Source organism: Mus caroli, chromosome 7, assembly GCF_900094665.2.
Source record: "Mus caroli chromosome 7, CAROLI_EIJ_v1.1, whole genome shotgun sequence".
Taxonomy (NCBI): Eukaryota; Metazoa; Chordata; class Mammalia; order Rodentia; family Muridae; genus Mus; species Mus caroli.
In genome coordinates, this window is record NC_034576.1 from 84,021,084 (window position 1) to 84,043,419 (window position 22,336).

Sequence of the window (22,336 nt, forward strand, 5' to 3'; positions counted from 1 at the left end):
TAATACCATCCTGGGAAGGTGAAGGCAGGATTCCCAGAGCAAGCTGGCTGGGGGCACTACCATACCAGTGAGCTCTGGGTGCTACTGAGAGATCCTTCTTCAATGAGTATGTTGGAAGAATGAGCAACAGTGATTGCCAACATCAGCTTCAGGCCCCAACATTTTCATACATGTACACACACATGTACATATACCACCATGTGTCTACAACAAATTCTCTCTCTCTCTCTCTCTCTCTCTCTCTCTCTCTCTCTCTCTCTCTCTCACACACACACACACACACACACAAATGGAAAGAAAAAAGACCAAGAATTAAAAAAAAAAAAAAGACAGATCATGTAGCTTTGGATTTCTTACATAGCTAAAGACAGTCTTGAACTTCTGATCCTCCTGCCACCACTTTGCAAGTGCTGGGATTCTAGGCCTGTGATATAACACCCAGCTGAAACTGAGGAGTTCTTCCAGGCCTACCTACCCATGCTTTCCTAGATGTTCCTGCTAGAGATACGTACACACTCCTGACATGAGGTGGTCATGTCAGGTTACAACCAGAGTCTCCCTGAGAGCCATGAACAGCTTCTTCTACAAGATCACAGGGTCAGTCACTCATAGTAGTTCTTCCCCTGACCCCTTAGAAGGAAAGGTGAGCCAGAATCTAGGGAGAAAGCATTTTATTGAGATTTGCTACATAAATACATACAGAAAGCTGAGGAAAGGGGTTGCTGAAGGAGCAGCTTCTGTCTTCCCCTAGGAAGTCACTAAGGAACCCATAGGAAACAGGTGGAAGGGAGACAGCACCAGCACTAGGTGGGTGATGAGAGGAAAATAGAGGCGAGGGGGAGAGATCTGTGAGCAGATGTCACGTGGAAGGCTAGGTGAAGATCAGTGGGTAACAGTGCTGAGGAATCACTGGGTCAGAGCCTGTATTACATCCTTCACCAGCATGGTGCCAATCACCATCTTCTCACTGTTGACAGTCAGCTGGGCGGCTCCAGCTGCCCGGGCATCCAGAGTCAGCAGGACCAGACTCCCACTAGTTAATGTCCTCCCTGCAAACCTAAGATGGGAACAGAGGAAGGGGTTGGGGGAAGAACTGCCAACGGTGACTGTAAAGGGCTCAGCCCTGGCGCCCTTCCTTAAAGCCAGACCCCAGCAGAACCCATCTCTGTCCCTCTACCAGTACCTGTACTCATCAGATGTCCCACATGGGACACGACCTAGGTTGGCGGTGGCAGTCACTTTCTGCACCACCATGTGATCACTCCGACAGGTGTCTGGCAATGTAAGCTTCTCTGTGATCTCATTCATGCCTGTCAGCTTTCCTGCGGGCAGAGATCACGATGAGGGCAGAGGCTGTGGTGGACACAGGCTAGCACCTGCATCAACTAGCTGAACATTCCCCGCAAGTTCTCCAAGGCTCTGCAGGTCACAATTACCCTACTTAGCCTCTGAAGGTTCCCCACTCCTCTCTCACTTCAGAGAGCTGACACACTGCCCCTGTTTCACTCACACCTTCCACTCCTAGGAACATCATCTTGCCACTGTCCATCACTCTGGACATGCTCAGTCTATCCATTTCGGGGCGCTCCTTTCCGGAAAGGAGAATGTTCTTCACATTGGTGCCCTGCTTCCTCCCTGTTCATGGCCAGGGTCCTCCAAAGAGGACTCCAAGGTCTCCCTCAAGCCACCTCAACTGTCCCTTCTCTCCAGATCTTGGATGTCTTTGGTCATCGCAGCCGTGTGTGTCCTTAGCTCCTTTCTGCCTTGGCATCTTTCCACTCCCTCCCTCCCCCTTCCTCCTAGAGAAGGCAGGCTTTCCTTAAGGTTCGAACCTTGTTTCTTATCCCCTCACCCCCGCACCACCACTGCCTCTCTCTGTCAGGGTGATGTCACCACACTCACAGCTTCCATTTCCACCTCTATGCTTGTGACTCCAGCCTTCAGGTGTTTGCTAATCATAGATCCATATATTCAGTCACATCCTAACACCTCCCCAAGTGCACCTCAAACCAGCCTTTCCCCAAAACTAACCAGGCTCTTCTCCTGCCTGCCTTGTTCTTTCTTCTAGATTCAGGGTTTGACACATTTTAGAATATAAGCCAAATTTAACCCACTACCCAAATGGCTTACAACTGGTTTTGTTTTGTTTTGGTTTTGGTTTTGTTGTTGTTTTTAAGCATTGGATGAAAATTCAAGAAAACAATGAGCAATTCTTAAAACTTGAAACTTAAATAAAATTGTAATTTCCTATACTTATCATTAAAATGTTATTGGAACATAGCCACACTTATTCATTTAAATATTCTCTGTGGCTGTCTCACCTGACAATAGCAAAGCTACGTAATTACAGCAGAGACCACATGACCCTCAGATCCTTACACATTTACTTTATGACCCACCACAGTAAACATTCACCGGCATGCTCTAGGTGAAAGGCCACTGCTCATCTCCATACCAAGCCAGGGATTTTAAAGCCAGACTATCACCCGCCTCCTCCCCCTCTCAGGGCTACTATTTGTAGCTTCCCCCTGCCAATCACTCACTCCCATTCCAGTCCTTCATGCCTCTTTCCATGGCTCTGATCCCGCCTCCACCTCTCATCAGCTCTACTGCAATGGCCTTATAACTATCTATACTAGTTACCCCACACCCAGAGACGTTAAGGCCAAGGACTTTGTAAAGCCATGCATCTCTTCCCCTGGGGTAGGGCTAGGCCTCACCTTTCTAAGTTTTTCACTTTTAACTGTTGAGTGTTACCAGGCTGCTCTTTCCTAAGCAGGGGACAGACTTTCTTCATCTTCCCTGACTCCTCCACTGCCAGAAAATGAGAGCTAGTATCTTCCCCCACACCCAGTAACTTCTGGGACCCCTTACTGCTCCTAGGAACTAGGACAAACACACCACTTCTAGTTTTGTTCTTAGTGCTCCCCAGTGATAGGGACTCCCATGTCCTAAACAAAATTGCCCCCAACACTTTTCACCACACCTCTGCACACACTGTTTTCCCTGTATCCCCAACTGGAATGTGGGCCTGGACTGTGTGCACACTTTCCCAATCTTCACCACATGCCCCAGTCTTTGTGACTACAGGGCAAAGGCTCCTCCCACATGTTGCAGCACTGCAGGATAGTGCTGGGGTCCTCCAGTCTACCACAGGGAGCACTCACCCTGTTCCTTCTTGAACTCATTCTCACTCATAAATACAGGGGCCATCAGCTCCCCGACAGGTGGCTGAATGGAGACATAGAACTGTCGGGTTTGGGTGCTGGGAAGAGCAGAAGGAAACAGGAGCAGAAATGAGGCCAGCATCCACCCCCTCATTCCCATCTTATCTTGAAGCAGGGCACAGAGGCAGAAGAGTGAGGTAAGACCCAGAGCTGGGAATGGCAGCCAGACCCATAGAATTCCATGTGGCCCACCTACCTCCCTCTCCAGCTCTGGTTCTCTCAGACCCTGCCTCTCTCCACCACACCTTCTCACTACTAACATGTGCTGGGTACATACCACAGCTGGAAGTTGGCTGCCTGGGTTGAGTCGCAGAAGTTAATGCCCATCACAGTAGTGGTGGATTCTCCAGGTGCCAGGGACTCTGAGTGATGTAAGGAGAGCAATGAAAAGACAGGAAAAGCCACCATTGTCCTGGAGCCCAGCATGGCCCCAGTCTCCCTCCTGTACCAGAGCACATCAGCCTTCCGTGGATTCCAGGGTTTTGGGGACGGTGGAGTCTCTCACCCACTCTCAAATGTGCTCAGAGACCTCCTGCCCTAATAGGAACTTGCTTTTTTCCTAGTCCATCTTGTCTAGCATGGTGTTGAATCATATTAGATGCCACCTCTGTTTCCTTATAGCAAGGCCCCTGGTTTGATCCCAAGAGGGTATCAGCAACTACAGATAGACTGAATCTGCCCAGGGTCCTCCTCTTCTACCCTGCCCAAGGCCCCCTGTACCGATTTCAGGGAATTCTTGAATGCTGATGCCAGCAGGCAGCTTGGGAGTGCCCACATGCAGCCCCTTGATGGGAGTCTCCGAGTTGTTGGAGAAGTAGATATGCAGAGACACCATGTGGGGATCCCCAGAGAAAGGTTGGCGGCTGAAGGCATAGTCCACAGACAGCCCCTCTCCAGCTACCCGGTGCAGCAGCTCCTGCCTCCCAATGCTGGACACTGGACTCAGCAGCTAGAGAGGAAGATGAGGGGCATGCAGAGAAAAGGCAAAGGATAGTGAGGCCCATCCTTGTCTTACCTAGGCCCATCCTGAAAACCTGGGACCTAAAGGTATCCCAATCATCACACCCCAGCTCCTCCCACACAGAACCACACCACAGAATACAGCACAGAGCCGAGTCCCTCCCCCGCTCACCGAAGGCACCAGAGAGGAGTCTGTGAGTGTCAGCCCTTCCAGGTCAGCGGCCAGACTGGTAGACACAACCATGGGAGGAGACACAGGCTGGACACTAGGAGGGGTGACTGGGAGGGGAGAGGAAGGAAGGAAGATGACTAATAAGGAAGAGGGAACTGAACTTGGCTTGAATTGAGAGGAGCCCAGGACTCAAGGAGCGAAATTCAGCACCGTGGACAGCGAGACACGTAGCCCTCTGGAAACTAGGTAGACCCAGGACAGACTCCCCAGATCTCAGGAACCTGCCCTGGTACTCCCAGAGTGCCTCTTAAGCCATACTGGGCTCCCTTCCCCCATGCCTTCTACCACCCAGACTCACAATCCTCTAGGTCCAGCAGGGAAATCTCCTTGGCTGCAGGGGCGCTCTTGCTGCTGGGAGGCTGAAAGGGAAAAAATGGACAGAGGTATGAGGAAGAGGAGCACTGTGGCTTTCTCTGTGGTGGTGGGAGACAATCTGTTCTGAATGGAAGGAAGATGTCCAACCGTAGGGTAGGAAGATGCTCTTACCGTTTTCTTCCTCCAGGAGGCAGGTTCCACCTCCTCCTCCGACTCTGACGTCACCTCAGACTCCGAGCTGCTGCTGGAGTCACTGCCTTCCTCTGATGATGAGCCTTCTCTGTGTCCCTCTGATGCCTTCTTCTTCTTTGTCTTCTTCTTCTTCTCACCTTCCTCCTCACTCTGTTCACTAGAGGAGAATGGAAACATACAGGAGGCTATGGTCTGGTTTGGACCCTGTTTCATAGAACAGAGGAAGCCCTGAAAAATGGAGGAGGGAGTGGAGACCTTGGGCCAACCAAGTCTGCTTCCAAACGAGCTTCCTATCCCAACCCCAGAAGAGCTTTTACACTGGCCGGTGCCATCTCAGGCCCCAGAACCCTGGTGACCTCTTTCTGTCGCTCTCATGAGGTCTTTAAGATCCCCTAGACTCTGGCAGTCAGGCAGAGCAGCCATCACAGGAGATGACCCAGTGGGTGTGCAAGCCCCCAGCACCAGAATAGACCCGAACCTCCCCCTTACCTCTCGCTGCCTCCGCCTCTCTCCTCATCCTCGTCTTCATTGTCCGACTCACTGCTAGACTCCCCGGAGCCACTCCCACTGCTGCTCTTACTCTCTGACTCACTCTCAGATTCAGGCTCTACAGAGGAAATGTGTCAGGCCTCCTCACTGCATGTGAAGCCCCACTCCCCCCCAACACACACACTAGGAAGGGCCTTTCCACTTCCTCTGTAGGTCTTTCTGGGTTCATGGGAGTTGTTTGGGTTCCCAGCTCCAGACTCAGAACCAAAGCTTCCATTTCATTTGACCTGTCCCAAAGCTAGATGCCAACTGAGACTTCAAAAAACTATGGAAGGACCCACCCAAGTGTTACTTGCACAGTACACACATATAGGGATGGACAGCTGGCTTCACACAGGCTGTGACCCATCCACAAGTGCATGCCCTTGGTCACTGACCATATAAACATACATGTAGAGTATGCTCAGTCACTCAGGCATGCACATAGGCAGGACTGCAGCTCTACCCCTCTGCTCACCGCTGTCTGCAGACTCAGTGGGGCCAGACTCCCCCTCGGAGTCAGAATAGAAAGGCTTTTCCTTCTCCTTCCTCTTCTCCCGATTTGAGCATTTGGTCCATTCAGGTACCTGAAGATGTCATAAGTACAGGTCCTTTCCTCACGGTTGGAGGATGTGGGGGAGGGATGTTCATGGCCTTTGTACCTATTGCTATATCCCTTCTTGGTGCTCCACTTAGGTGTGAGCCCAGAAGGGAAGAATGGAGAGGTACAGTCCATAGGGAGAGGAGTAGATGGTTCATAGCCATGACAGCACCCAGTCATGGAAAAAAGGATCTGGGCACAGCACACAGGGAGGGAGAGAGGATAGTACACAGCACACAGAGGGGACCTCAGTGTATTCGCCCAGCAGGCCCACGTGGGTCTCAATAAGGGAGAGGTCTTCTTCCTGTGTATGGGGAAGGCATCAGGAGAACTGGGGCAGCAACATGCACACACGCACATACACAGGAACACAGCAAAGCTTCTGACCTCCACATTGCGCACAGATGGATCTGGGGCTTCCTCTGGCCAGTCAGGGAGCTCCTGGTAGCCTGTAGCCTTTGCATTGAGCAGGTGTGACAGTGAGCCCAGCTGGAAATGGTCACGATCTGAAGACAGGCTTGTAAGTTAGGCTAGCAGTGGCAGTGAAAGAGGCAGGGGTATTTGTTTCCTGGATAAAACTGGGTACTAATTCTAGCGGGATTCCCTGGCTAGGCAAGGGCAAGTGATGGATACATCCCCTGGTGACTCCTGTGCACCCTGGCAACACATGTAGACCTACGTGCTGTGAGGAAGACAGAGGAAAGGACAGAGGACAGACTGCAGAATGGGAACAAGGTGTTAAAGAGAGGAAACTCCAGAGCCAGAGTTGTCATTGGCCTGGCTGCTCAGGTCTCTATGAGGAGACCACAGTGTGAATGTGGCTCCTCTCCTGGGCACAGCCAGGTTAGAAAGAAGTCTTACACGGGACAAGGTGAAGAAGCTGGCTGAGCTAGCCAAGGGCAGGGAGAGAGGTCTGGTGGACTTCCAGATTCATAGAGACAGATAAGCAGTCAGAAATAGAGTGGGAGAGAGTCAGGGTCACAGTGGAGAAATGATATAGGATGGAAACCAGAGCCACGAATGAGGATGGCTTCAAGGCTGCCCTGCATCCTGGGACAGTTACATTACTGCCTACTTCAACCCTTGAGACCTAGGGGAGGAAGGAAAATGCAGAGGTACCAGGAAAGCAAGATTCTGTTCAGGAAGGCCCTGGGTAGGCCCTGGCTTCGTTTCCTAGAGCTAACGAGGTGACTGAAACAACCTTCCATCACAGGCCACAACTGTGAGCAGAGGGAGCCTGGCTGGGGCTGGCTTCAAGTGACTGCCCATAGTGCTGGCGACTGTATCCTCAGGATTGCTAGACACGTGTCCCTTCCTTATGCATGTTATCATACTACCTGCCTTCCTAGGTCCTTGGTATCTAACATCTTGGTATAGAACCCCAAGTCCAGAGCCTGCTCAGGGGGGAGGTGGAAGAGATATCTAAGAAATGGAGAGGAAGCAAAAGCCCCACGTGACAAGAAGAGCAGACCCAGCCATGACTGTGGTGGACACTGCAGGAGCAGACATCAGACCAGTTCAGTCACAGAAGCTTGGTGCCTGCCTAAAGCCCAGCCGTGGTTGAAGGCCTGGACCCTGGGCCCTACGCATGGCCACTTCCTCCCTCTCTTCCCAGAGGTTACCCCAATTCCCACTCCCACCTTTGAAGGATGACTCCAAGATAGGGGCTGGCTTAGGGGCCAGGAAGAGTTTCTTGGCATGGCGGCTGAGGGCACCACCCTGCTCTGAGGGAACAATGAGCTGCCGGGTGAAGCGGGCTCGATCCCGGATATCATAGTTCTGGTCGTACTTGGCCAGACTCAGCACATACTGGGTCAAGAGCTTGGTCTGCAAGAAAAGAAAAGGTGGCTCAGCAGACAACAGAGGGTGGGGAACCCAGGAGACCTGGAACGGGCTTTGTTCAGCCAACACAACCGAGGAGAGATCCTTCCCTTTACTAGTCAACTTTCCTCCCCGCCTGCCATGTTTCCAGCTTCTCCATTTCAGCCTTCTGGCTCTGACTTCTGCCCCCAACTACCACAACTGCCCTGGGCCAGCAAATGAGGTTGCCCTCTTCTCCCTGTAGGTCCTGGATTCCATTCTTCCTCTAATTTCTGGTCCCTACTGATTCTGACACTATGCTGTGTTTGTGGTTCCCAGGCTCCACCATCCCCAGAGAATCAAGACAATAAAGGAGGGAGTAAAACAAGGGGCTCAACCCACAGAGCCGATCCTGAGCAGCCTTGGGGATCTCAGAGATGCCAGTCTGTCCCCTAGAAGATTCTGACAAGGAGCAAACAATGTAGCTCTGCCTCTGAGGCTTACTGAGCTCCTATGGAGTCCACAGTCTACAGTGGAGGCAGCTATAGCTGAGGACCAAAATACTGTCCTCAAATAGTGTCCCAATCTTGGCTTAGTCCAAGCTGCCTTCACATGATGACAGTGCTGGCTGCCATCATTTATATAGGATTTTCTAGAGTACTGTGCCAGGTGTGCCCCACTCTCCTGTTGTCTCTGTAACTCTAAATGCACAGAGATAGAGAATCAGAAAGTGGCTTTTTCAAGGTTGAGGGGCCCATAGGTACTGTACCCAGGCCTGGATTAGAGGCCCACCTGTCCCCTCCCTGTCAGTGCCTATGCCTTTAACCCAGATCTCTGTGTCTCCTGTGACAAAGATCAAAACCATCAAATAGCACCAGGCACCAGCTAACACCAGAGAACCTACAGGCACCAGCAAGACAGAGCCTGGGAATGACTAGGTTCTGAAGATTTGTGATGGTAAAATATGACATCCAGCCAACCATGACTAGAGTGCGTACCCTGCTGACCATCAAGCAGATATCTGAGAGGGGGTGAGATTTCCAGGCGTTGGCCCAGAATCAGAGCTGCTGTTGTGGCAGAACTGCCCCATATCACTTTACGGACCCCTATGGCTCCACTCTCATCTACACTATGTCCTCCATGGACTCTGATGCCAAACATTCAGCTCAGTCCCTACTTACGACTTCAGCCCCAGATTCTCCTAATACAACAGACTTAGAAGAAACATGGGATGCCACTGCGATGGACTCCACCACTGGCCTGCCTTTCCCGTCTGACCATCTGACCAGCAGATATTGTCGACATGTTATGAAGATGGAGCAGCGGATTCATTCCCTCCCCTTCTGGTTTAGGACAGCATCTTCTTTCACAGGCTTCACAGGTGGCTGATAACAGACTATCTTCTTCCCTTGCCTTATCCTAGAGAAATCACTTAAGGATTGGATCCATCTGTTCACAGTCCTAATTCCGTGTCAACAATTAAGACAAGAGCCTGGTCCAGGTGCTGACATACTGCAAGACTGTTTGTAATGATCCATCATCCTTGCTTCCTCTAAAGAGCCATTGTTCACATTTACAAAGTCCAAACTGTGTCACAGAACCCCGCTTCACCTAGGCACAATGTACTAATATTCACACACACACACACACACACACACACACACACTAGTTAATTAGAGGTTGTTCAAAAGAACCCATGAGTCACGTCAGTATACCAAGAACTCTATTGACAAAGAGGGTCCGGCTGCCAGGGAAGAACATGATGGGACACTCTCAATAACCTGTGTCAACATTCGTGCTAACTGCCACCCAAGCTGACTATTCAAGAAAAGCTAAAGTACATACTCTGAGTAACCTACATAAATTCTATAATCCAGGCTTTGCAGCCCACCCCTGCTGGTGTTTGTGCTTGGTGTAATTTGCCCTTGGTGTGAGCAAGGCTTGTGACTTTGGAATGTAGCAAAGATAATGAGCACAGAGACTTGTCCTGCTGGTTTGAAGGCTCTAGAGACATTGTCCCTTGTGGCTTAGAAAAAATAAGTGGCCACACTGGGAGGCTCACACGGAAGGAACTAAAGACAGTCTCTAAAAATTGAGAGTGGTCTCTCATTGACAGTCAGTAAGGAGTCAGGACCTTGGCTAAAATCACAGGCAATGCTGACTGTAGGTGAGCTGGGAAGTGAAGCTGTCCTCAACAAAGCCACCAGGTGAAAACCCAACCTTGGCCCATCCTTCAAGGACAGACAGCCTTGCATAGGACCAAACTGTCAGACCAGGTTCCTGGCCCATTAAAAAATTTCAAAGAAAAGCTGGGTGGCACTGGTGCACATTTTTAATCCCAGCACTCGGAAGGCAGAGGCAAGAGGAACTCTGGAAGTTTGAGGCCAGCCTGGTCCTCAGAGAAAGAGAAACCCTGTCTCAAAAAACAAAACCACAAACAAACACAAAGAAAGTAGGTGTGTTATCTTAAGCCACCAAGTTGACAGTAATTCATTATGAAGCTATGGAAAACCTAAGGTATTAAAATGTGACATCACCTATTATTAAATGTGCCTGTACCTAAGGCTCAGAGAGCATCTAGAAGAGAGGGTGGACGAATGAATGAATGCATACATGCACAAGTAGTTGGCAGTGATGTCTAGTCACAGCCCCCAATACTTGGTGGTCCTGCCTCCTTAGTTTGAGTCCCTGGAGCTAACACTACCCACTCTGAAGCAAAGTAGCCAATAAAGAAGCCAGTTGTTACCACCCACCATGACAGTGACAACTGTAGTGCAGGCAGGCCCACCCAAGCTTACGAAGAACACAGTGGCCTTAGAACCATGGTAACTGTAGACATGCCAGACTCCTCACTACCTGAGCACCGATCATGCAGCTCTCTGGTTTGTTTTCTTTGGATGTTCGGAACTGAACCCAGTAAATCAGAGCTTTAGGCGTGTTAAGCATGTGCTCCATCACTGAACTACACCCTCAGCCCTGCATCATTTTCCCAAGTGCTCCTCCAACCTGCTCCTCCCTCCTTTCAAACAATACGGCACACAAACATTTGCTTCCCAGTGTCACTGGCTGTCTGCAGGCTGCTCCTCCACACCAAGACTCAGACTCACTTCATTGCCACTATGTGTCCTTCCTGCCCTCCCATCTGACTCCTGACAAGAGTCCTGGCACCTGGTGGCCCAGCCTATTCCAACTCAAGTCCCTGTACTCATGCCAGGGACCATGAATCAAAGGAACTCGTAGTAAAGACCAAGAGCTGTGACCCTAAGACTACCACAAGACAGCAACAAGCCCCTTTTAGGGTATAGAAGAGTCTCCGGTGACAGCTTAACTTTAGATTATAGCCTAATCCATTCATCCAGATATTTTCCTTTAAAGTATCTGCAAACTTTTCCTGTAAAGGGACAGAGAGTTTTAGGGTGTGTAGAGTAGGAACATTGTTTCAAGTAGTCAGCTCTGCCACTACAGCATGTAATACTGTACTGTGTGATACTGTGTAAACACCAGCGGGTAATACATAAATGAATGTGCTCCAACTAAAATCTTTGTCAAAAAACAAGCAACAGGCCAGGTTCGGCCTATGGACTGCAGTTTAGCAATCTCAGTGTTGCTGAACTTACCTGTTGTTTGGAATCTCCAGCTCCTTAAAAAGTTCGGCCCGCTATGCCTTACTAGAATTCACTGGCACTATCTCAGGGAACACTGGATGCCCACAGGCTCTAAGCACCACTCTACTCCAACTTACTTGAACCATATCCTTGGCAATAGTATCTCTCATAATCTTTTACCTTTGAAAAGGGTCACCAACAGCACCCAGGCTGCAACACAGCCTTGACCCTCAACCCTGGCATAGACAGCCCAGACATCAGCAGACTTTGGGGAAGATGCAGAGTCCATGCCCCCTGTGATACATGTTCTCCCATCAATGCCCATCACTTAGCTCAATCAGCATGAGCACTTCGCAATCCATGTTCCAGACATGACAGATAAGCACTCTCTAACTTCAAGACATGAACACTCACAGCCTCACGGGGGATTCTTCAATGGTGACCCCAACCAGAGTCTCAAGTACACCTATGGACACTGAGGTGGCAATGGCTACTTGGGAAGACTAGCTACCTATCTTGATACATCTTTTCAGACCTATTGGGGAAAGCCAAAAGAATGCTGCCCAGGGCGCCTCTTGGGGGTCCAGAGGAAGCTGGTGGGGATGTCTCTCACTCCTTACCTGCTTTGAGTTGGTCAGGTACAGCTTGGCTGCCAGGTTGATGACCTGCAGCTTCACGATGTCCTCCTCTGCTGTGAAGGACTTGGCCATTTTTCTCAGGACATCAGGTGCGATCTTGGGGACATGCTCACAGTACTCTCCAATGAGCCAGAGGATACTGGCTCGTGCCATGGGCACCTGTGCATACAGACAGGCATTAGGACTAGAGGAAACATGTTGATGGGGGGGGGGTGAACTGCCAAGGAAATGGCAGCTTGTGCTGGCCTACTGTCTTATAGGTGCCTGAGGATGGAGGCAGAGGGGTAGAACAGATTATAAGGTGGGCTTTTTACATGCAGCACCCCCTCCTCCACATGGTTTCATTAGCATGAACAGAGCTGCCAAGTCCTAATGAGCCATGGTTTTCTAAATGTATTGCTGTACTGCCATGTCAGTCTGCCTGAATCTCCAGGAATGGCATTAGGGATATTTCAACCCAGCAACACAACAGAAACACAAAGATGAATCAGTCAGCCATCCTTAGTCAGAGCTTCAGCGGAAAATAAAGAGTTCTGGTAAAGGCTAAAGAGCTCTGTGAGGGAGCCCGTGGGGATAGCTTGAACACGGTCACAGTCTAATCTTTCTCCTTCTTCTACCTGAAGAACATGCAGGGCCCATTTGGAGGTTGATCTGGGTGAAGCTAAAGCATTTGATTACAGGTTCCTAAAGTCATGGGGACGGGGCTAGAAAGATGGCTCAGAAAGTAAGAGCACTTGCTGATCTTGCAGATGACCCAAGGTCAGTTCCTAGCACCAACGTTAGGCTGTTTACAACTGCATAGAACTCTAGAACCAGGAAATCTGAAACCACTGGCCTCTACAAGAGCACATACACCAGAACACACACACACACAAATACGCACACACAAATTTAAAGTAAAATGAATATTTAACATTTGGTTGGGTATTGGTAGTGTATTCCTTTAATCCTAGCACTTGGGAGGCAGAGGCAGACAGATCTCTGTGAGTTCAAGACCAGCCTGGTCTACAGAGTGAGTTCCAGGACAGCCAGGGCTACACAGAGAAACCCTGTCTTAAAACAAACACAGCAAAAACAGAAAAAGAAACCATGGGGATAATGTTGGGGTGGGAAAACACCCGAGTTGTTCCCTCACCTGGATGTTGTCTGTGAGCTTTGCCAAGTGTTTGATGATCTCGCCATGCTGCGCTGGCTGCATTTGCAGTAGCTTCTTAATGACCACCACTGACTCTGCAACCACAAGCTCTAGGGAATGGGAATGAGAACACAAGCCCCAGGACAGTCAGATGGCCACACCCAGATGGAGAGGCACACCTGCAGTGCGCTGTCCATCCTCTTCCCCACAGTCAGATGGCCACACCCAGGTGGAGAGGTGCACCTGTAGTGTGCTGGCCATCCTCTTCCTCAGCCCCCTGCAGTTCTCAAACAGCTCAGTTACAGCAATACCTGCACACTAACTGAAGCAGATAGCCAACAGACACACATTGTACCTAGACACACAAGGGGGTAACCATTGGCCAGCTGGGTCAGACATGCAGGCACACAGACACCATCAAGGACGGACACTTCTCCAGGCAAACACTGACCGTCACGGTTGGACAGAAGCTGCACCAAGCCATTGAGACAGGTGTCACGGACTCGGCCTATGTTCGTTGCACATCGTCCAATGGCCTGGATCGTGGCTGCCACAAAGTCTTTGTCCATGCTGCGAATGTAGGTCTGTGGAACATCATGACACAGTAACATCTAGTGAGTAGTAACCTCACAGTCAAGGGCTTCAAGTAGACTAAAGCTGTAACACCCCCAAACCTCCGTATGATAACTCATCATGCCAGAGATTAAGTCTTGGGGGACTATGATGTCTCCAAACCACATCCAGGGATTTCTCAGCCTAAAGTCAGCAGAAGACTCTGAAAGGGGGAATCTAAGGAAACATTTCTCCAGCTTTGGGCTATTGCAGAAAATGAGACCCATCAGGGCAATTCTCTCTGAGCACAGGGATCTTCAGGACACCTTGCCTGGGGCCTGGGGGCTAGAGGTTAGCCCATTGCCGTACCTGGAATTCCCGGAGAACAGTGGGGATGTTAGTCTCATTGGCCAGGTTGGTCAGCACTTCCAGCTGCAAAGAGGCAGAGAGGCAGAAAGTGGCCAGTGTGACCCACGGGTTTTCTGGGATTTTATTACAAACAGACTAGAAAGCAATACTCAGGGCAGCTCTGCACATGCTTAGAATGACGAGGAAACGCTAGATCATGATCCTTCTTCAAAAACACAAGAAGTTCAATTTGCCTCCTCCTCAATGAAGTCCCTGACAAAGTACAGGCAAAGAACGGTCATGCTGCCTCCTACCTCCACAGAAAACACTTCCTTTGAGGACACAAACCAAGGATGATCTATCCATTCTCCCTGCCTCAGAGCATTTGCAAATGTTCTTCCTTTTGTATGGAACAGTTCTTCCCACTTCTGACCTTGCATTTACTTAGGTAACACACATTCATTTACCAGGTCTCAGCTTGGACTCCATCTTCTCAAGGAACACTTCCTCGATCCAAATGAAGGTGGACCTATGCTAATTTAAATTTCTAATTTTTTTCTGAGTATTGTTTTGTCTAAGCACCCTGTACACACAGTGCCTGCAGATGTCAGAAGAGGGCATTGGATTCCCTGGAATTGGAGGTACAGGTGGTCATGAGCCCTCATGTGGGTTCTAAGAATGGAACCTTCCTCCTCTGGCAGAACAGCCAATGCTCTTAGCAGCTGAGATACCTCTCTAGCCCTGATGCCACCTATTTATATTTCTCTGCACTCTTCAATTTTGACATATTGCATAGATGGATTTTCTCCATTTATCTTGTGGTTAGCTGTTTAATGTGCTTTTTGCCTCCCAACACGACTATAAGCTCAATAAGAGCAGGCTCTCTGGCCCATTTCCTTCACCTTGAGTTGCTATATCAACACCTACTTATTGTTGCTGTTTTGTTTTGAGACAAGTGTTTCAAGTAGACCAAATTGGCCTTGAACTCTATATATGGCCAAGAATAATCTTGAATTCCTGATCCTTCTGCTTCCACCACCTGAGTGACAGGATGACAGGCATGTGCTACATCATCCTGTTTATGGGGTGCTGGGGATCAAACCCAAGCCCTTGTGCACACTAAGCAAGGGCTCTCTCCAGACCCCCTGGGTCCCTAGATCCAGTATCAGAAGTAGTAGTAAACACACTAATGAGTGAGGAAAGTTAGTCACTGTCCAATGACATTGCCCAATAATAAAGCATTAGAATGGGAAAGGGAAGAAGGCACAGAATCCCAACGCTTTGCCTGTTGGTGTATGTGTTGCAGAAAGTCTGAAGGGGCAGGTACATGAGAGACAGAACTGCAGTTTGATGACTTCACACTAGTAACATCACTTCCTGGAGTCTACAATTAAAATATAAAACGCAAGTGATACAGGCTTTGGGGGTGATTATGAAAATTAGGTTATTCTGGGAAGTGTCTGCTACATACCACGCAGTTGTGTAACCGTTTTTCCTCCAAGATTGAAACATTCTATCCCGCTGGAAGCTCAAGAGCAGGAAGGAAAACAACTCACAACAGCATCAAGAAGTCCCTGAAACTGACCAGATTCTCTAGGCCCCTCCCTGCCAGAGGAAGCAGACTAAGAGAGGCTGAGCTGCCAAGAGGCTGAGGAGCCAACTAAGCTGCAAAGTCAACCCTCAGCCAAGCCAAGCTGCACAGAGTCTGAGACCAGACAGCTGCCTGGGGAAGCAGCTGCCTGCAAGAGCTTTAGACCAGAGTCACCTGCAAAGCACACTCTGCAACCTGCTGAGCTCCTGCAGGCTGTGCTGTGGGCTCCAAGATCCCAGCTTTTGTGAGCTGTCACCCATGCTGGCTGGGGTCGCCTTGGTGATGCGGCTGTCTTTGAATCATTTCTGTTCCTGTAAGTAACCCCTCACCCATAGTCTTGTAAGCAACCCCATCCCCACCCCCAAAATCTTATTGGTTCACCCAAGTTGGACTTGGGTGATATCTGTCCTTTGGTCTGTCACGGGCCCCCTAACTGCAGTATGTTGGTACCAGGACCTCCGAAACCTGTGACATCACATAGGCGACAATACAACCTACACACCTGTTGCCAAGACAATGGCCACCATATTCCCAGAATCCATTGGGTTTACCTCCCATCTTTACCTGTGACCACGTCACAATCTACATATATAAGAGAAACGCCTCTCTCTCTCTCTCTCCCCCTCCCTTTTCTTTCCACTGCCACCTTGCCCCTCTCTCTCCCAATAAACCTCACGTGGAACTGTTTGGTCTGGTGTAGTCCTGAAGCCACACGGCATTCAAGATCATAACAGGGTAGGCTTCACAAAGAGGCAGGCACCAATGTGTCCAGTATCAGTTAACCGGGCTGGTATTCAAGCAGGTTAGCTGGGATCAGAGGCCGTGCACTCACCTTCAGGATCTTGATCTGGGTAGGATCCGTGGACCTAATGTAGAAACTCTTCAGGTAGGGTTCAAACATACCCTGGCAAGAGAGAGAGAGAGATAGTATTCCTGGGGATCCCACCACAGTCCTAGATCTACCTCTTCCAGAGACACCTGCCCCTCCCACCATAGACCCCATGACCCGACCCTTCCATCTCAACGCTGTCATCCTTGCCTCAATTTCCCCACCCATCTCATATCTGACTTACTCTTTCTCATTGGCGTCCCCACCCCCCACCCCCACAATGGCCCCTTCAGGATCTAGATCCGGCTCCTGGTTGGCATTTGGGGTCTTGAAAAAACCTATACCCTGCACACAGGGTAATTGTAATTCCCCATCTTTCCCTGCAACCCTGTGCGTCCCACCCGAGTTCCCAACAGCTCCCAAACAGCCCACAGTAGCTAGAGCAGGCCTTGAATGCACGCTCACCCTGCGCTTGATGGACATGGTGGCCACGTTCTGGAGCACTACGTACTGCACCTCACTGTGGAAAGGATAGGTTAGAGGTTTCTGAACCCCTCGGTTGGGGCCAGGGGCGGTGGGTTGTGGAAGACAGGTTAGCCAAAGAGCTGGGAGGAAGGAACTGATGGGAGAAAAGTGGGACCTGGCTGCAGTGGGGGCGGGGCTCTCTGTACCTGTGGCTGCGCAGCAGGCGTACCAGCGCCTTGGCGATGACGCCCACCTCTGCCTTGGGCGCCAGGTGAAAGTAAAGCTGCGCCACCGCCATGACCACCGCGGCGCTGCGGCTCTGCAGCAGGGGCTTGGTGTTCCGCAGCAGCAGCCGGTGATCTGGGTCCATTACATAGGGCTTCCTAGCCGGCAGCGCCGCAGTGGCCGCCTCCTCTGATCCAGGGCCTTTGGCCTCGTCCTCCTCGGAGCCATAGAAGGCCTTCTCGGGATTCTCCTCCAGCAAGGACTCCTGAAAGAGATACAGCTGTGTGTATGGACATCTTCCCTGGGTGACCTCCCGCCCCTCCGCAGGAAGGTTGGGAACCTCGGCTCACATTCTGCGTAGGGCTCAGGAATTGCGTTCGCGCATAACGCGTGAGCATGCTGATAATCACCACCTGGCCCCACTCCTCCACATCAATGAGCAGGTTGCAGAGCTTCCGGTAGTTTTTGTGAATCAGGTCGATACGTTCCGGACAGACCTCTTCAAAGGCCATCACTACACTGCCTGCCACCAGCTGGAGAAGCAAGGCAAGAGGATGTAAATGGGAAGGGCAGAGGATTTGAACCTTTCCCACCGCTCGTCCTGTCTTCTCATAATACCCACCGTGGTCTTGTCTGCCAAAAGCTTCTCAATGACTTCTATCAGCTGGTCCTTCTGATCGGAGTCCAAACTGAGGGAGAAACAATCGCTGGGAATGTGGCCCTTCCTGTCCCCAGGCTCCCCAACAGCTGCCCCAGCCTGGCTCACACACACGCACACTCATCAAGAGATGTGAGCCCCCATTTTGGCCTGTATTTGTCAGATCCCTAAACTATCTTATTCCAGACGAGAAGCAGCCTGCAAACCCGTAGTAAGGTCAGGGGTGGGGCTGGGAGTTTAGGTACCCCGGCCCTGGAAGACAAAGGGCAAAGCTGGGGCACACCTGTAGAGTTTGGGGATGGCATGAGCAGCTGTTTTCCGAACGTAGGGTGACATGTCCGAGGCAGCTTCCTTGATGGCTAGCATCATGATGGGCACTATGATGGGCACACGGATGCTAGAGAGAACCCGGAGCGCGCTGGCACGGATCAGCTGGTTGGGATCCTACAGGCAGAAGTGGAGACAGAGGCCCGAGAAGGCATTATGTTCCCTAATAGGAAGATCTCACGCTTTGGGGAATCACTATTCCTGGCTCCTACCACCAGGAGTTGCTTCCCTACCTCCTGGCAAGGGCTAGCTTGTGTCTGGTACCTTGGTGTCCTGAATAGTTTCCTCTGAGATTGAAACACTCCATCCTGCAGGAACGTTCCATAGCTTCAAGAAGTCCCTGAAACTGACCAGATTCTCTAGGCCCCTCCCTGCCAGAGGAAGCCGACTAAGAGAGGCTGAGCTGCCAAGAAGCAGAAGAGCCAACTAAGCTGCAAAGTCAACCCTCAGCCAAGCCAAGCTGCACAGAGTCTGAGACCAGACAGCTGCCTGGGGGAAGCAGCTGCCTGCAAGAGCTTTAGACCAGAGTCACCTGCAAAGCACACTCTGCAACCTGCTCAGCTGCCTGCAGGCTGTGCTGTGGGCTCCAAGATCCCAGCTTTTGTGAGCTGTCACCCATGCTGGCTGGGGTGGCCTTGGTGATGCGGCTGTCTTTGAGTCATTTCTGTTCCTGTAGGTAACCCCAATAAAACTTATTGGTTCTCCAGGTTAGACTCAGATGGTAGCCACACTTTGGTCTGTCATGGGCTCCCTATCTGGGGTGAGTAGATGTGTGTGTTGTGTCTCAGCAGGGACAGTGTTGTTAAACACGTGGGGCCACCACCTCTTGGCTCTGGCTGCCAAAACGTGGTGCCAAAACCAGTGTGTCAAGAAGCAGCTTTGTTTCAGAAAGTGTAGAAAACTGCAGAACGTCCATAGCTCCTCAAAGACTTTCTTAGGAGCCAGCATCTGTCTATACCTCCAGATCCTGCCAGAAAATGCAGGCTGCTCTCTTCCAGAGTTCACCATTCCACACCCCTCCCCCAGTAGCCTATCAAAAGTTGCCCTTCTCTGATATTTAAAACCCACATCGTGTGGGCTTCTCCTGTTCAGACGGCATCCCATACATGCCTGAGAACAGCATGTATCCGCTTGCTCAGATCTCAGAGCTTAGCACTATCTTCCTACCGTCGTTATAGACCAACGAGTCTCGACTGCTTTCCCGGGGGTCACATATCAGATCTCCTGCATGTCGGGTATTTACATTATGATTCGGAACAGTGGCAAAATTACACTTATGAAGTAACCACGAAAACAGTTTTATGTTTGGGGGTCACCACACGAGGTCACGGATTTGGAAGGCTGAGAACCATTTCGGTAACCAGCTCCTAACCCTGCAGAATGGTAGACACGTGTGCTGGAGCACTACAGGAAGGCAGCTGTGACCCTGAGTTCTCAACTGAACAAAGAGACCCGCAAAGTCAGGGGTGAACCATGGTAATCGCTGGCAAAATTCTGAAATTGATTTTTAATGGTTTAACAGCACTTATTTGAAAAAACAAGAGCCTGTAGTTTCTTCAACAAATTGTATGACATCAACCACTAAAACTTGGTCTGGTTTGTTTTACCATTTTTTTTTTTTTAATTTTGGAAATGATCACAGGGACAAAAACATCTGCTTTCACTTGGGGAGAGGTAATTAGGCTGGCAGATGTTATCACTGTGGCTTTTGATTCCAGCAAGGCATTCTGGGAGTCTTTCCTAATAGTTCCTGCATTGCCCCTCTTGATACACAGGCCTTTGATATCATCACCTTAGCATGTTAGGAGCAGAGTGGGGATCTTTTTGTAGAGAAAGTCTCTTGTGTTCTGTATGGATGCAACACCTGTCAATCCAAGTTGATTGGCCTGTAGCTGAGGCAGGAAATAGAAGGTGGAACATCCAATAGGCAGTAAGGATTCTGGGCTAGAGCCAGGCTTAGGATGACTGGGCCCCAGATATAGAGGAAGACAGTCAGGTAAACAGGCACATGGCAGAACTTAGAATAATGGGATTATTAAATTATAAACCAGTTGGGGAATAAGTCTAGCTATATGGCCTAGGTATTTGTAAATATATTTGAGTCTCAGAGTCATTATTTTCAGGAGCTTGGGACTGGGAGGAAAAACACACACTTACAGAAAATTCCATACTGCATATTTTATCTGTGTATCCTCATAGCCCTTTACACATGAAAGGTATTTTTAAATTTTCTTCTCCTTGCTTTTTAGGATCTTCCAAAGTAAGATAGAAAAAAAGATACTGGCTGACTATAGAGTTCCATGAGACCACAACTTAATTTATCAACAAAACTGATGGCCTGGAGACACCATAGGCCACACACTGCAAGCCGATGCCATGCTCCAAATAACCGCTCACTGTTTGGGACGGAGACACAAAGTAAGGGACAAAACTGAAATTCAAAGCCTTGGACTGGATGTGGGGCGTGCAGTCCCTTTTCCTAAAGAAGGGGAGGCGTGGCTGAATGTTTGAAGCCACCCTGCGCAACTTAGTAAAGCTGTGCCCCCAAATAAAAAATAAATAAAAAGGGCCAAGGATGAGCCAGATATGACTTGTACATCTTTAGCCTCAGCACTAGGAAGACCGAAGGAGAATTGTGAGTTACGGCATTGTACGACATGGCAAGTGGGGGCCGCTGAGGAGGGCGGGGGGGGGGTGGTCTGCGTGTGAGGGGGGCTGAGGAAGGAGCCCAGAAGCAAGGGTGAGGGCCTGGTTCAAACTCCAGCACTGAGGAGGATCTGTATTAGTGATGCCAGAAAACTAATTAACTAACACAGTGTTTCACCGGAGATCCCAGGGGCCACCCACTGAGACAGCATGGACAGAAGTCCAGATTATCTGTTTGTCAGCCACAGGGCTGAAAGAAAAGTAGATAAAAAGAAAAAAAAAAACAGAAACAAGGCTTCAGGTTAGCTGATAAAAGGAGAACCTGAGAATACCCAATGCGCCTGAAAACTCAGGCCATTTACAAAACAATGCTTCATTGTTTAGGAATGCATAACCAATCAGCAAAGAGAAAACACGGGAGCCAGCAGGATGATTCAGGGGCTAAAGCTCTCTAAATCTGATTCTCCTGAACTTGATTCCTGGGGCCCACAGGATGGAAGGAGCCCTGACCACCACACACGCTTGCACACACCAAAGTAAAGAAATATAATTAAAAAAAAATAGGTATATACATATGAAAAGCAAGGGAGATAGACAAGAGACAAACCAAATTTTAAAAATTATAGTACAGAAGCTTCAATATAATGTAATGAGTGGTTAGGATACAAATGCAGCCAGGGGTGGTGGCACACGCCTTTAATCCCAGCACTCGGGAGGCAGAGGCAGGCGGGTCTCTGAGTTCGAGGCCAGCCTGGTCTACAGAATGAGTTCCATTACAGCCAAGACTACACAGAGAAAGCCTGTCTTGAAAAAAAGGACAAGGGGTATGCCTTATGGCTTTCTGAAGGAGTGTGGTCCCTGCCACTGGAGATGTATCAGATATGTTCAACAACAAAAGCTGTTAAGCCACGGACCTCAGGACCAATCTATTAGCTGCTTATTTATTAGAATATGACTATGCCCATTTCTTTAACACAAAATCTAGCAATTGCATGTTTGAGACACTATAGCATACAAGACCTAAATAATATTTGAACATTTTTGCATTTTGTTGACAACTGTTCTAGAGGGTTTGGGGAGTGTTTTTTGGTTTTTTTGGTTTTTCATTGAGTTGGGCCAATTGAGATTTCTTACAGGGGGTAAGGCACAGATTGCAAAAACTTCAAGAAAATGCAAAATATGTGCTGCAGTTTCAGAATAGATCTTACAACATAATGTAATCTTGACTCAAACAATTACCAATCTGAGATGGAGCCCATGGGGGTTTGTTTGGTTGGTTTTTTGTTTTGTTTTGTGGGTTTTTTTTGGTGTGTGTGTGTTTTTATGGTTTTTGGGTGGGTTGGTTTTTTTTTTTTTTTGGGGGGGGGGGGGTTGAGACAAGGTTTCTCTGTATAGCCCTGGCTGTCCTGGAACTCACTTTGTAGACCAGGCTGGCCTCGAACTCAGAAATCCGCCTGCCTCT

General features: G+C 49.6%; 1 protein-coding gene across 3 annotated transcripts in view; it reads right to left on the bottom strand.

Annotated features, from left to right (window-relative positions):
* Nucleotides 1-654: 654 nt before the first annotated feature.
* Nucleotides 655-22,336, bottom strand: part of Ap3b2 (adaptor related protein complex 3 subunit beta 2) — a 33,893-nt gene continuing 12,211 nt past the window's right edge. Inside the window, exons 5-26 of one of the 3 annotated variants that reach the window (XM_021166724.1) lie at nucleotides 18,185-18,345; nucleotides 17,866-17,932; nucleotides 17,594-17,776; nucleotides 17,225-17,508; nucleotides 17,019-17,073; nucleotides 16,557-16,628; nucleotides 14,155-14,217; nucleotides 13,685-13,817; nucleotides 13,234-13,343; nucleotides 12,081-12,257; nucleotides 7,696-7,882; nucleotides 6,443-6,561; nucleotides 5,933-6,041; nucleotides 5,416-5,533; nucleotides 4,906-5,083; nucleotides 4,718-4,778; nucleotides 4,360-4,466; nucleotides 3,948-4,176; nucleotides 3,505-3,589; nucleotides 3,168-3,265; nucleotides 1,184-1,322; nucleotides 655-1,057 (exon numbers count right to left, since the gene is read on the bottom strand). In XM_021166724.1, the coding sequence (XP_021022383.1) occupies nucleotides 907-1,057; nucleotides 1,184-1,322; nucleotides 3,168-3,265; nucleotides 3,505-3,589; nucleotides 3,948-4,176; nucleotides 4,360-4,466; nucleotides 4,718-4,778; nucleotides 4,906-5,083; nucleotides 5,416-5,533; nucleotides 5,933-6,041; nucleotides 6,443-6,561; nucleotides 7,696-7,882; nucleotides 12,081-12,257; nucleotides 13,234-13,343; nucleotides 13,685-13,817; nucleotides 14,155-14,217; nucleotides 16,557-16,628; nucleotides 17,019-17,073; nucleotides 17,225-17,508; nucleotides 17,594-17,776; nucleotides 17,866-17,932; nucleotides 18,185-18,345 (2,886 nt within the window). In that variant the 3' untranslated portion in view covers nucleotides 655-906. Of the gene's footprint in view, nucleotides 1,058-1,183; nucleotides 1,323-3,167; nucleotides 3,266-3,504; nucleotides 3,590-3,947; nucleotides 4,177-4,359; nucleotides 4,467-4,717; nucleotides 4,779-4,905; nucleotides 5,084-5,415; nucleotides 5,534-5,932; nucleotides 6,042-6,442; nucleotides 6,562-7,695; nucleotides 7,883-12,080; nucleotides 12,258-13,233; nucleotides 13,344-13,684; nucleotides 13,818-14,154; nucleotides 14,218-16,556; nucleotides 16,629-17,018; nucleotides 17,074-17,224; nucleotides 17,509-17,593; nucleotides 17,777-17,865; nucleotides 17,933-18,184; nucleotides 18,346-19,850; nucleotides 20,194-22,336 lie in introns of those variants that run through there. The other 2 variants (XM_029480118.1, XM_021166726.2) reach the window with 2 other exon arrangements.